The 14,874-nt window shown below is 36.8% G+C and overlaps 1 protein-coding gene across 24 annotated transcripts in view; it reads left to right on the forward strand.

Moving 5' to 3' along the window:
• BCAS3 (BCAS3 microtubule associated cell migration factor) overlaps positions 1-14,874 on the forward strand; it is a 483,031-nt gene that overhangs the window by 57,987 nt on the left and 410,170 nt on the right. For all 24 annotated transcript variants that reach the window (XM_014552809.2, XM_032498340.1, XM_032498338.1 and 21 more), the window contains one exon: positions 11,404-11,476. In XM_014552809.2, the coding sequence (XP_014408295.2) occupies positions 11,404-11,476 (73 nt within the window). The remainder of the gene's footprint in view (positions 1-11,403; positions 11,477-14,874) is intronic.

Here is a 14,874-nt window from a genome sequence, read left to right on the forward strand (position 1 = left end):
ATCAGTTCTCCATTTTTAAAGTACTGTGTGTATGTATATATAGGTTTTCTCTGACCAGAACATGACTGCAGCTAACATCTGCTCTTGGTATTTTTATTCATTTATTGAACCGGCCACTGTAGTGTGATCTCAAGTTATTCTAACCTGCATACCATAGTTTTATATTCTTTCAGATGTAAATAATATCTTCCTTTGTTCCTAACTCACAGCTGTCATGAGGACAAATGATACTATTTTTAAAAAAATTTCACTGAAAATATGACTAAAAGGAGCAGGTGTCAAGAGGGAGCCCCATGACCTCCACTCCACCACTGGCACTGAAGGAAGCAGTGGTTCTAGAATTCTCGATGTCTTTACCCATCACCAGCTCCCTCCCCCTGCTCATGCTATCCTGACAGTGTTGCCATCACTATCTTAAGACCATGGGGACTAAGTTCCTTACATCCTTTATCCTTGTTGACCTCAGTCACCTTAAGTAGCCCAGCAATCATCTCTCATCCTTACAGTCTCCTCTGTACAGCATGCAATTGTCAAACTTTTTCAGTCACTATTTCAGTTCAGTAGGGATTTTCCTACTCTGTCCATTACTCACCCCAACTCTTAAAATCTTTTGCCTGGGCCCTGCTGGAAGTCGCTGTCATCTGCAAAGTCCACTGTACTTTTAACCTCTTTTGGAATGTTCTTGCCCTTGCCCCTTGTTTTAGTTTTTCTTAGTTATTGCCTTTCAGTTTTTGAAGGTTGAATTTTTATCTTATGGTTTTCTGTAGTACCACTCCTTTCACAATTCCTAATAGTTAAAGATGTTGAACATCTTTCATGTGCTTATTTGAAATCCATCCCTTTATCCTCCTTGGTGCTATGTCTGTTCATGCCAATCACTGTTGAATAGAAAGCTCTTTACATATTCTGGATTTAAGTCCTCTGTTGGATGTCTAATTTGAATTTTTTTTTTTTAAATCCATGGCTTATCTTTTCATCATCTTAATTTAAATAAAGTCCAATTAATCATTTTATTTTCAAGTGAGATAATTTCCTCAGGAATATTTTGCCACAAAGTGGTAGAGATCCATCTATACATTATTAACTTTGACACTCTGTGGTTTTGTTCTCATTTCTTAGATATTGTTATGTTGGGAAATTGGTACGAGAACTTTGTGTTATTCAGCAAGATTTATTTTCCTGCAGTCTGTAAATCTTTAAAGGAACTGGGCAAATCCCCAAAGTTTACAAGTTGATAGAGTTGTTCCCTGGGTGGCATAAGAAGTTTTATAGCTCTTTATAAGAGGATATAATTACCTATCATGTAAAAAGACTAACTCTGGCATTTGACCAGGCAGTAGGAATCTTTTGGCTGGAACTGAGTGGTTTATGCATGTGTGTTGGGTGAATGCTGTGAATAGCATATGGTTGTGTGGGCAGATAAACTATGGGTGATGTACATGTTAACACATATTTATTGTAAAATTGTCTTGTGTCCAAAGTAGTTTTTTTCTGGGCAGATATTGAATAAACATCTAAATATAATTTTTGTAGTATACTTTTTGGCTAATATATTACTCGTGCTTTTAACTTGTCTTAATGCTGCCTTGATTCTAACCACATTGTTCTACCCCTCACTGAGCTTTTCTCTAAACCTTGCAAGGATGGTGTAATTCTCTTTAAAAAGTGTTCTTGGTGGCTATTTGATATGTAGGCTGTGACATGTTTACCTGGAACATGGTGTATTATAATATTTTTGGAAAAAAGTCCACGTATTAAAAAAAAAAACTTACTAGATATTTACGTTTTCCAGTGAGATTTTTCTCTCATTTGTTTTCTTGTTATTAATTAGTGCCCATTTTTTTCTTCTTTTTTTCCCAACCTAATGAAGTCCCTTTAACTTTTCTTAATAAGGCCAGTTATGAAGTGATGAACTCCTTGAGCTTTTGCTTGTCTGGAAAACTCTTTAATTCTGAATGGCAGCTTTGCTCGGTTGAGTATTCTTGGTTGGAAGTTTTCTCCTTTCAGCACTTTACATGTCATGTCACTTCCTTCTGGGCTACAGAGTTTCTGCTGAGAAACCTGCTTATAGCCTTATGGGGTTTCCCTTATATGTAACAATTTAGTTTTTCTCCTGCAACTTTTAAGTTTCTCTGTCTTTAACTTTTGATGTTTTAATTGTAACGTGTCTTGATGTGGATCTCTTTGGGTTCATCTTATTTGAAACTCTCAGTGCTTCCTGGACCTGGCTATCTGTCTCCTTCCCCAGGCTAGGGAAGTTTTCAGCCATTGTTCTTTCCAAATAAGTTTTCTGCCCTTTCCTCTCTCCCTTCACCATCTGAGACCCCTATAATGACATGTGTTTTTCTGCCTCATGCTGACTGATGTGTCCCTTAAGTAATTTTTGTTTTTAAAAATTCTTACTTCTTTTTGCTGCCCTGTCTTGATGAGTTCCATTGTTTTATCTTCTAGCTCCCTGGTCTGTTCTTCTGCTTCATCAAGTCTGCTTTTGAACCCCTCCACTGTTTGTTTCAGTTCAGTTATCGTATTCTTCAGCTTTACAACTTCTGTTTGGTACTTTCTTGCATTTTCTGCCTCTTCTTTGAAGTTCTCACTGGGTTCATCCATTTTTCTCCAAAGTTTGGTGAACATCTTTATGACCGTTACTTTTAATTCTTCAATTCTCCACATCATTAGGGTCCTTTTCTGAAGTTTTGTCTTATTCTTCTGTTTGGAACATGTTTCTCCATGTTATTCAGAACAGCTGTCTCTTTCAGTCTTGAAGGAGTGGCCTTGTGGCCTTTATCCACCTTGCCCTAACTCTTGATTGTCTCTCGAACCTTTGTGGTTTATTCTTGGTATGACTCCCATTGTTGGGAGTGTGCCAAGACCTGTCAGTGTTTTTACAGGAAGAATTTCATTTAGCACCTAGTTTCAGACTGATTGGAAGCCAGACCCCCAGGCAGCATGGAAATAAATGCAGATTATATTACAGTTGTAATCCCCACTGGCCTCCAGTCCATGGGAGCTATAGGTGTTCCTTGGGAAACAGTTACAGAATTGGGGCTCTAGATGATTGTATAAGCTCCTTTCTGGAAGGTAGAACTGTAGCAAGCTCAAAGGAGAGCACAGGGATGGCATCTCCCTGCTTATGGTCCCTGGGAGCACCTCCCTAGCTCCTGGGTGTGTGGGAAACTCGAAACCTGTCCCTCAGGCTGACGCTCCAGGCTAAGTAAATAGGCCCCTTTCACAGGAAGACTGGGGTTGTATTTCATTTGGTTTTCTGTGCAGTGCCCTCGGGGTGGTGGCCTGCCAAGAAGTGTCTTTTTGATTGTTACAGTCCCCTGGAGCTCAGTAACGTCAGCTGCCTTGTCCAACAGGGCCAGGCAGTCAAGGGGGTGGTCCTTGTGTGGATCGCACATGTCCTGCTGGCTTTAACAGTAAGGCAGCTGGAGAGTGTCCGGAGTGAGGCAGGCTCTCCAGCTTTCCAAGGGCAGTGGGAAAATGCCTTGACTACACGTGCCTCTGGTTGGAGCAGTGCAGCCGTGCAGGTTTTAGACTGGGAGCGGGAGAATGCCACACTGCTCGTGCTTATCAGCCCCAGCCAGGGTGGCTGAATTTAGTCCCTAAATTTAGCTAGGGAGCAAGAGAATGCCATGTCTGTTCCTGCTCATCCATTCCCAGCCAACAGTGGCGGAGCACTGCAACCCCCTGCGCTTTCTGGCGTCAGCAAGGCAGTGGCAGAGTGCAGCCCCCACTTTCCCCTGCCTGCCTCAGCAAGGTCGGGGCGCACCACCTGTGCAGGCCGGGTGGGAGGAGAGTGCAGTGACGGCCACCGGTGCCTCTCCCTCCCAGGAGAGATTCTGCTGTCCCTCGCCCCTCCAGCAGTAACTTTTAAACTAGCAAATCAGTCTCCTTCACATACAGTCTAGGCGCTTTTCAAATTACTGTTTTTTAAAGAAACCTCCATACTGTTTTCCACAGTGGCTGCACCAGTTTACATTCTTACCAACCGTGTAGGAGGCTTCCCTTTTCTCCACATCCTTACCAACATTTGTTATTTGTGGACTTTTTGATGATAGCCCTTCTTTTAAAAAAAAAAAAATTTTTTTTTTAATTGAAGAAACCATCAGTTACAGTGTGTCAATTTCTGGTGTACAGCACAATGTCCCAGTCATGCATATACATACATATATTCATTTTTATATTCTTTTTCATTAAACATTATTACAATATATAGAACATAGTTCCCTGTGCTATACAACAGAAACTTTTTTAAAAATCGATTTTTGTATATAGTGGCTAACATTTGTAAATCTGCAAGCTCCCAAATTTATCCCTTCCCACCCCCTTTCCCTGGTACCGTAAGATTGTTTACTATGTCTGCGAGTCTGTTGACATTTACAGTGATTATCAATATGATATATATGTACTCATTGCCATTTTGTTCCTTGTTTTCTGGCTGTTTTTGTGTTTATTCTGTCTGCTTCTTTTAATTTCTTCCCTTGTGGTTTGATTTTTTGAGGGGTGTTATGTATTGTAGGTTTTTGATATGTGATTGTTATGAGGTTCACGTATGTCAATCTTTAACTCCTTGTATGTAAACTGATAGTCGTTTAACTTCAGACTCATTCTAAAATATCTATATTTTTAAACTCATTTGATGTTTTTTGATGTCATATTGTACATCTTTATGTTTATCCTTTCAATTCCAATGTCTTTCCACAAAAAACATAAAACTCTGTAACATGACTATAACTCCGTAAAAAAATGTTAAAAAAAAAAAAAAACCAAAAATGTGAAACTCCCAAAAAGATGGAAAAAGTAGGACAGTAAACTCCTGTATGTATAGTGTTCCCCTAATTTCTAATATTTTGGTCACATTTTAGATAAAAAAGAGGGAAAAGCCCACCTCTGTTCTTGACATTCTCATCAACCACCACTAATACTATGCACACAGTTTATTTCCTTTGCCACTGAACAACTTTGCTTCAATTTTTTAATATAGGTGTAATTAACAGTAGAAAAATACAGAGGTTGACCTGTTGCAGTTTGATTTTTAACAAATACATACACTCATGTAACCTATACCTCTGTAAAGACAGGTTATTTCTGTTATTCTGGGAAGTTCTCACATTCCCTTTCCCAGTCATCCTTATCCCCTCAGAAGCATGTTATTTTCTGACTTCTTGCACTTTAGAGGAGTAGTTTTCCCTGTACCTGTTAGTGTTGCATGTATCAGTACATCTTTCTTTTTTAGTTGCTGAGTAGTATTCCATTTTATGAATATATATATATATATATATATATATATATGTAATTATTCATTTTTCTGTTGGATTGAACATATACTTTTGAGCTATTATGAATAAAGCTGCTGTGAACTTTGCCATACAGGTCTTCTAAGTCACCACTGTTATGAGACAGATAAATCAATGGAATGTATATAACATGAGGCACTGTAAAGTGCTTTGAAGCAAAACAAATTAGGGTAAGGACCTGGAGCATGATGGAGGGTGATCTTTCTGATGGGAAAATGTTTTAGCAACGTCCTGTAAGAAGTATACAAGCAAACTGTGGAGCCGACTAGTGTATAACTGGTTAATTCCAAGGAAAGAGCAGAAAATGTGGCGTTCCTGAGGCAGGAGTGTGCTTGGCATATTCCAGTGTGGATGAGCAGGGTAGAGGGTTAAATCAGAGAGATATTGGTAGAAGAGCAAAAAAGGAGTTGAGGATGTGAGTGTTTTTTTTGTTTTTTGTTTTATCCAGAGAAGTATATGAATAGATTCACCATACAGCTGTTGCCAGTGACGATAATAATTGCATAAAGTTTATTGAGTTCTTAGATGTTGCAGCACCTTCTTAGTCCGTCCTATTTTTTATCTTTAGATCCTCACAACAATCCTATGTGAGGTATTGGTACTTATCTCCACTTTACCGATGAAAGAATTAAAGCACTAAAAGATTACGTACTTTAGCCTTTATCAATAATTTTATTCATTTTTCAGCAGAGTTCTGGTTGATCGTTTTCTGACAGTAGATTTTCTTAGTGTCCCAGGGTAGCAGAGGAATCAATTCTGGGCTGTATAGATACATCGAGAGTATCTGTTGGGGAAGATGGATGTGGACAAATCTGATTGAATTAAATATTTTCTAAAAGAATAAAATAATTGGAATGGAGGACTTGGAAGCAGTTTATCTGATAAAATGAATTAAATGGTTTAATGGAATCTTTCTGCAGGAGGCATTCTCAGTTAAAATTCATTAGTATTATCATACTTTTGTGTAAAATCTCTTATTTTCCAGATACAATCCTCAACATGAAAAATGTAGCACTGGACTATTTTACTTATCAGTTGGACGTTTATTTGCGTCTTGAAACGGTTTTGGATCCAAGCAGAAGTGGTTTCTATTTGGTATCTTTAAATCTTTAAGGCTGATTCGTGAGCTTAAACTCTTTAGTTTAAATGAGAGTGTATGGTAGGGGGTATTACTTTACATTTATTGACATGCAAAGTGTCTTGAATTTTGTTAAGGGGGAGAGAGGAGTTGGTGACTTGGTGAGCAAGCCCATTTTCATTACTTTAATTGTGCGATTTATTAGGATTTTAAGCTTTTTATAAATGTTTTAGTGTTATAGGACAGAATTAAAAGGATTTAGAATAAAAGGAGTTTAACAAAAGGACTTTGCAACAGGATTGCAATAGTTTTTATATTTGATGGATTTGGCTAACCGCTTTTCATTTCAATCATCATGCTACATTCTGTTAAATGCTGTAGAACAGGTGTGTGTAACGTCATTCTCTCTATTGTACATGCAAATAAACACAATTTTATATATAAAAAGTTAATCCTCCACAATTTGGAGGATTACATTATGGAGGGTGATGACTCCATTAGGCATCATGGAGAGTACTTGCTATTTATATTGCAAGAAAAATCAGGTTAATAGCTACAGTGTTCATGAGATTGTAGAATTTTTATACCGACACTTTAAAAAAAAATTGTATCTATTCAAACTATCCAGAATGAAACTATTTAAAGCAGAGTTAAGGTTTTGTTACATGGTTTTCCAACTTTGAAAAAGTGAACTGTACAGCATGCCTTAAAGAAATTTGGATGATTTGTTATGATTTGTTTACTTATTGCCATTACTTGTAGAATGGGTGCTTTTGGCTTTATGTTCTTAAATGAGGGCATTATTTTGTAGTTTAAATTTTTTGCTTGGTTACCTTTTCTGAATATCCATGAAGAGTATTAATCTTTAGTAAGTGTCAGGTGACCGACCTACAAGGTAAGGTCGGTAGGACTGATGCAACCCAGTAGGTCAGTGGAAACCAGTGGAGTTCTTCAATTCAGGTTTAAGGAACGCAAAAACAATCAAACCATTCTTGTCAGTATTATTTGCGTTTTAAAGACATGATGTTTCATTTATCAGAATATCGAATTGGTGTGTATACTGCAGGTATAAACCATAAAGATCTTGTCAAAACACCTGGAAGCAGAGGGAAAATAGGTATTGTTAAAAGTGAAGGTGAAATATGTAGGGGTGAAGAATTGGCCTTGCATAGATGAAGTTCAGTTATAATTCATTTGAAAAATAAATATTATGGGCTTTGGACCAGTTAATTTTTAACTTGTGCTTCGTTTGAAAGTCATATTGTTAATTGTGAACTCGGGTTGATTTGTTTAGCAAGGGTAAAAGCACACAATCCATAGTAAATTAATGTTTAGTGAAGAGCAGACACTGTTATATGCTTCTCAAAATTTAACATAGTTGTGGAGAACTTTATTCATCAACACTTGTTTATACTTTTTATCTTTATCCTATTCAGGGTGTAATAGTACAGTCTATCAATGGGTCATAGAACTTGTCTTAACTTATTTAGTATGATTATTGTAATCACAATTTAAAAGTATATTATGTCAGATCACAATCTAAATGTGTAGCTGTTAACCTGTCCTCCTCTGGATTAAACCTCCTTATTTTTGGAGGGACTCATTAACATGGATTATTATTATGTTTACCACCCAGCCAAGAAGTGATACATTGTTAGGAGTGCAAAAGTCCCCTGGCAACCTCTCCCAAATATTGTCGCCATCCTAAACCCCTAAGAGGTGCATGCCTATCCTGAAATGGGTATTTATCTTTATGTGTTTATGTCTTTAGTACTTAATGTAACTAAATATGTGTCCCCATGTCTAACTACACACCCACATAGGCACACGTGTGCAAGCACACAACTTAATTTGTACCTTTTTCAAAATTGTGGTGAAAATCACATAATATAAAATTCACCATCTTTAAATTGTTAAAAACTTTTAATTCCACAGTTTGGCAGTGTTAAGTCCATAGTTTGCATTAGGGTTCCCTACTGGTGGCATACATCATGCTGGTTTTGACAAATGTGTAAGGAAATGTACCCACTGTTGTAGTATCATACAGAATAGTTTACCTCTCCTCAACAACCTCTCTGCTCTACCTATTTATGTCTCCTTCCTTCTTAACACGTTTAACTTAACACTGCACATTGGGGTTAGCCTATTGAATTTATTGTGCTAGACCCTCAAGGGGCTCATAAACTCATATTTGTTTATATTTGATTCATATTCATTGACTCATATTTGATTCTTTCCTCCTCTTTATTTTTCTCTTTTCATTTTGGAATTCCTCGCTATGTATTAGACCTTTGGGACTGTCCTTTAATATTTCTCTTGGATATGTGTTTGTGTGTATAAATTAATGCCATTTTCCTCTTTTTTGTGGTTTTTTGCTCTATTCTTTAGGAAGTTTCCTCTGACCCTTGCTTTGAGTTTTTAAATAATGCCCACGTTGCTTTTAATTTCCCAGAGCGCTCCTTTATTCTCTATGTCAATTTTTCTTTAGCATTCTTATTGTTTCACGAATGGTCATCTCATATTCTTAAAATTATTGATGACAGTTTAAAAAATTTTGATATTTTCTTCCTGTATAGAGTTAGTCACTTTTCTAGGTGATTGTTAATCCTTGGTTGCCTGGATCTATTTGTAAGCTGCAAACTAAAAAGCTGACTGAAAGCACTGTGTGTTTGTCAGCTTTTAACCTTTTGAGGGTGCTTTGGTTGTGCCATTTTTTGGAGCCCTCATTTTTTGACAGTGTCTTTTAGTCTTTCTTTATGGACTGACTTACTAAGTTCTGCAGAGAAGACTTATAAGTAAACTGCTTTATAAGCTCCTGACTTTACAAGAACAAAGTTCTTGCATTAGTGTTCGGGAAGCACAATGCGGGGAGGGAGATGGACGCTGAGGAAGGGCTGCTCCCATGTATTAATGCTTCATTGAATTCCGTCTCCCTGCAACTCCCCACCCACCATTAAAAATTTATATTCACCTGTGCATGGTGTTCCCCTGTCTTACCCTCTGTAGAGAATAGCCTTTCAGTCTTCTGGGAATGGGGAGGGTGAGTTGCCTAGCAGAGTAAAGGATTTAGGACCTTAGTGTTTTTCAGATAACCTATACCATGTCCTCTTCATTTTATCTTCATTGCCCTGCACAGTCCATCTCAGGTGTACCTGGTGTTATCAGGTGTGAAATAGTAGTTTATGTCTCAGGTTTTAGTTTTCCCCAGCACTGGCTTGAAAGTTTTACTTAGGGCCACTAAGTTAGTCTTCACTCAGTTATTTCCCAAACTTGATTATTTTTACTGTATATTTTAAAATCATATTTGATTTAATACTGGAATTTATTGGAATTTTCAGGAAGAATAAAATGAAATACACGTGTAGTCTCCTAGCTTATCTGAGGTTGAAATACCACTTCTGCCATTTATTTGCCTCCTTATTTAAAAACAGTAGAATTTGGAGGGGAATCAATATATTCAAGTGGTTTGAAAACTAAAAAGTATAAAATAGACATACAGTGAAAACTGTCCTCCCATTGTTGTTCCCTGTCTTCCACTTTTTCCATTCTCCATCTCATTTAGGTAAGATTTTTTAATGTATCCTTGCAGTGAGTGGTGTGTGTGTGTGTGTGTGTGTGTGTGTGTGTGTGTGTTTCTCTTGGTTAAAGAAAAGATGGGACATTATTTTTTATCTTCCTGTTTTATATAGTGTCCTTTTTCTGTTTACTGTTTTGGATCCATTCCTTGTCTTCATAGAGCACTCCTTCGTTTTTTTACAGTTGTAGGAAATACTCCTTTGTCCATTCGGATTCTATTAGTCTTCTGGGGTTATAAACAGTACTATCATGCATAATTATATATAACAGTTATTTTCATCATGGCTGAATATATGTGTAGAGTGAAATCTTAGCAGTGCTGTTTCTCTATCAAAGGGTATGAGCGTTTATAATTTTGATTGCTATGGGCAGAGTTTCACAGAATTTTTTGAGACGCTCTTAGGTAAAGATCAATGTATATCATACAGTTAAAAAATTTGAAATGGAAAATTTCTACATTCAAAAGCAATGAAAATAGTATAACGATCTCTAAGAACCCATCGTTTTTTGGCCAGTCATGTCTCATTTATTTCTGAAAGATAAAAAAAATCTTAAAAATATAACCGTAATATTTTTATCACTTCTTAAAAATTAGAAAGTTTCAATGCAGATTTTCAAAATAGTTTTAAGTGGAAATTTGACATCTTTTTTTTTTTTTAATGGTTCAGAGCTTTTTATATTTTCTGATTTTACTTTTCTGTCTGTTGCTGTTTTTGTATTAGTTTCGTATACAGTAATACTGTTGAGTTCTTTTATGATAATTATCCTGACTAGGACTTTCAGCATAGGGTTAATAAATAAGAGCAGTTAGACTGGGCATCCTTTTGTTATTACTGGTTTTAATGAGCGTGCTCCGAAGCATTACCTATAATATTTATTGTAGGTCTTTTGTAGGTAATCATTATTGAGTTAAGAAAAGTTATTTTTGTTTTCTTTTGTTCTTATGACTAGGTATAGAATTTTATGAATACTTCTTGCATCTACTGAGATGTTAATATTGTGAATTACATTAATAGGTTTCATAATGTGAAGTTATAACTTGCTTGGGTAAATCCATCTTGGTTATAAGATTTAATTTTTTTCAAATTCATTGCCATTTTAATTTTTTAAAGGATTTTTAAATTTATATATATAGAAAATTACCTCTAATTAAATTTTTTGTTGTTGTGATTTCACTTTAGTTTTGACATCAAGATCATACTAGTTTTAGGTAATTGGTAGAATTGGAGGTCATTTTCTGATCTCATGGAGAATGTGTATAAAATTGAAGTTGCCAATTAAAATAAAGGTTTAGAATGTTGATTCAACTTTAAAAACAGATTAATACTAATATTTATATTGTTTTGGCATCTCTTTAGCTGTAAACATTTTGAGAATGAAATTAATGGGAAATATGCAAGAATAATTCTCAAAGTTTTATATTACATTTTATTTTATTTTCTTTATTAGGTGCTCAAAAGTGTGACAACTTTGCTGAAAAAAGGCCCCTCCTTGGTGTTTGTAAGAGCACTGGATCTTCTGGGTAAGGAAATTTAAAAAAAAGGTTCTTTGAGCCACCATTAAAATTTTGTATTATTTCAGAAGGAGAACTTTGATGCCTTAAAGTCTTTGTTTACCTTAAGACTATGCTCTTATAAGAGAGAGTGGAAGGGAAGTAATAACATATTTTGAGTTTTTGTCACGCAGGTCTTGTTACTTTTCTTCTCACTGTTTCTCATATGTGGAATGATAGCAGGAGACAAAAGAAACTCAGTGGTGTATCAGAATTCAGTCTTGAGATAAAAGTTTAGCATAATTAAGAGTATTTTTTAGTTTATGTGTTTTTTGATAGTTTTAATTTTCATGGCCGTCTACCGTCGGTTAGAAGTTACTATTAGATGATAATCATCATCTTCATCATCATTAACTATCACACTTATTGTTGTAGCATGTGCCTGACACTGCTTTAAAGGCATTGCATGAATTTTCTCTTTTATTTCTTAAAGCAATACTATGGAATAGATACCATTCCTATTCCTGTTTTACAGTTTTGAAAAAGTGAGGCACTGAATTCACACAGTGGAGATGTGGATACAAACCCAAGATGGCATATTCTTAATTTCATGCTGGTTGCATTTGTGACAATGAGAGGGCTATGAACTAAGATGATTAAATGGTATTATTCATGAATTCAGATTTTTTACCTACTTTCTTCATGCATTAAATGGGAACACTATTCTTTCTTCTCAGAGGCTTATAGTGATTTAGTTATCAGGTTTACAGTGACCTTTTTACTGCACAGTTCCAATTAAGAACAATCTTCAGCTGCTGGTAAAGTTACAATGGCCTGTACAAACCATGTGATTGAAAGTTTGAGGGTAGGCAGTCCAGAGCTAGTGAAATGTTTCTGTGATATGTCATTAATGACCTAGATTCTCTCTAGCTGTGACATCTTTTAGACTATGACCCTTTCCTTAAGGATCTCACGAGGGCCGCCATCTTTTCAGTTAGTGCATCTCAGAGACTTTAGGAAGAGGATCAAAATGACTATTAGGCTTGGCAACCAATAGTCCCTGCCATGTGTTTTCAGCCCATAGTGTGCTCTAGGTCACGGATGCAGTGGAGAAGGGAAGAATGTGCAAATGGTATAGCATGATTAGATCTTGGGGTCTCTTTTTTTGTTTTTGGGGGACGTAATTAGGCTTATTTATTTGTCTTAATGGAGGTACTGGGGATTGAACCCAGTACCTCGTCATACTAGGCGTGCACTCTACCACTGAGCTATACCCTCCCCACTTTGTGGTCTTAATTGTTTTCTAGGGAGATGGTTCGACTACATGGGCTACAAGGCACTTTTCTTCCAATGTACATTTTTGGGTTGAAGTAGGCAAAAATTTGCCATGTACTCAACCATTATACCAGGTATGGGGTAAGGATACAGAAACATGAAAACCTAATTCCTTGTCCCAAAGACTCAAGGATGTTGCTGAAAACAAAATCATAGCACAGAGAAAATGATTGTGAGATAATGATGTGTAATAAGAATTAAGAGAAGGCAGAGATCAGTGTGCATGGATTAATGGGAGAAGGCCTCACGAGGAAGGCACAACATATGCTGGATCTAAAGGAGTGGACAGTTCGGCAGTACACGTAGAAGAGTAGAGACTTAGATTGTAAAGCTGCAGCAGTAGAACAGAAAGTGGTATAAATAGGAAAGATGGAGGATTGTGACTTGGAACTCAGGTCATCTGCAAAACAGGTAACAACAACCACTTCAGTGCTCTGGAACTCAACCAGAGCCTTCCAACAATGTGAAAAGTTTCTATGTTTGAGAAACTGGGAAATATTAAGCAGTGACAATGGGAATTTGTGGCATTCATGCCTGGGGCTGCTCCCATCACACTGCACCCTTTCTCCTTCCAGCTTGGTTTATTCTTCCGGAGTGCCCAGGGCATTGTCCATGGAAGTTATGGTCTTGGGGGCATATGAGTTGTGAGGGCCAGTGGCTCTTCTACTTAAAGTCATGGTTAGCTGAGGAGCCATGAAAGCATCCCCAGGGGAAGCTAAAATCTGGTGGCTGAAAATATTCTGCCTGTTGAATGGGCTCCCCTACCCACACACAGATCCTTTTGGAGAGAATGACAACCTTTATTAACTCAGGGTGTTTGAGCATATCTCTTTTGAATCGTTGACTAAAAACTAAGCTATAAAGACACAGGGGGCAACCCCCAGGAAATCAGGCTTTAAAATGAAAAGAAGACTTAAAGAAGAGTAGATTGCACATTGTGGAGGAAGATGGATTTCCAGAATAGTACCATATTATATAACACATCTAGCTTTCAACAGAAAATTATGACACATGCCAAGAAACAGAAAGTGTGGTATATTGAGAAAAGAAAGTGGATGATACAAACTGTTTCTGATTGTTTCCAATGTTAAATTTTGCAGACAAGGCTTTTAAAGCAGCTGTTAGAAATATGTTCAAAGAACTAGATGAACCATGTTTCTGGAATTAAAGGAAAGTATGGTAACAGTGACTTAACAAATACAGGATCGCAATAAGAAATTGGAAATTACAGAAAAACCAAAGGGAAATTCTGGAGTTGAAGAGATACAAAAGGTGAAGTAATAAACTTGCTGCAGGAGCACAACACAATATTCAAGTCAGCACAAGGGTCAGGGACTGATGTGTTGACAAGGAGCTGAAAAGGAAGGGGAACCACAGAGAGGAGGGGGAGCTACTGTGGTAGAAGGAAACTTTGTTGACTTCACTTTTTCTGGTGTTTTCCTGGTGCCTCTGTAATTCAAGTGCACCTGCTGTGTTTGGTTTGCAGTTTTTCGAAGATTTTCCGTTCCTTATGGAGACAATTTTAATTTTTATAGGATTCGTTTATTGAGGTATCACTTTATCAAAAAATAAGACAAAAAAAGGAAGGGTAAGATGGTTACATAGAGTTGGTGATGAGATCACTGATTGAGGGATGAAAATGATGGTGTGTGGGTTATGTTAGTTAGGGTTCCCCAGATAGAACCAGTAGGATATGGGATGTATGTGTATGAGGAAGTGGGGGCAGTGGGAGATTGGTTTTAAGAAATTGGCTTGCATAATTGGGAAAGCTGCAAATCCAAAATCTGGAGACTGAGGGAAGATTTGCAGTTTAAGTCCAAAGACAGAATTCTGTCTTCCTCCGAGGAAGTCAGCCTTTAAATTCTGTTAAAGCTTTCAACTGATTGGATGAGTCCCACTCATTGTGGAGCATAATCTGCTTTACTACTGATTTAAATGTTAATCGTATTTTAAAAAATACCTTCACAGAAACATCTAGAATAATATTTGACCAAATCTGGTTATTGTGGCCCAGCTAAGTTGACAGATAAAATTAATCACCACAGGGGTGATGAATACAGTCTTGATTAAAATAGTATTTTCCTATTTGAAAT

The sequence above is a fragment of the Camelus ferus genome, chromosome 16, assembly GCF_009834535.1.
Source record: "Camelus ferus isolate YT-003-E chromosome 16, BCGSAC_Cfer_1.0, whole genome shotgun sequence".
Classification (NCBI taxonomy): Eukaryota; Metazoa; Chordata; class Mammalia; order Artiodactyla; family Camelidae; genus Camelus; species Camelus ferus.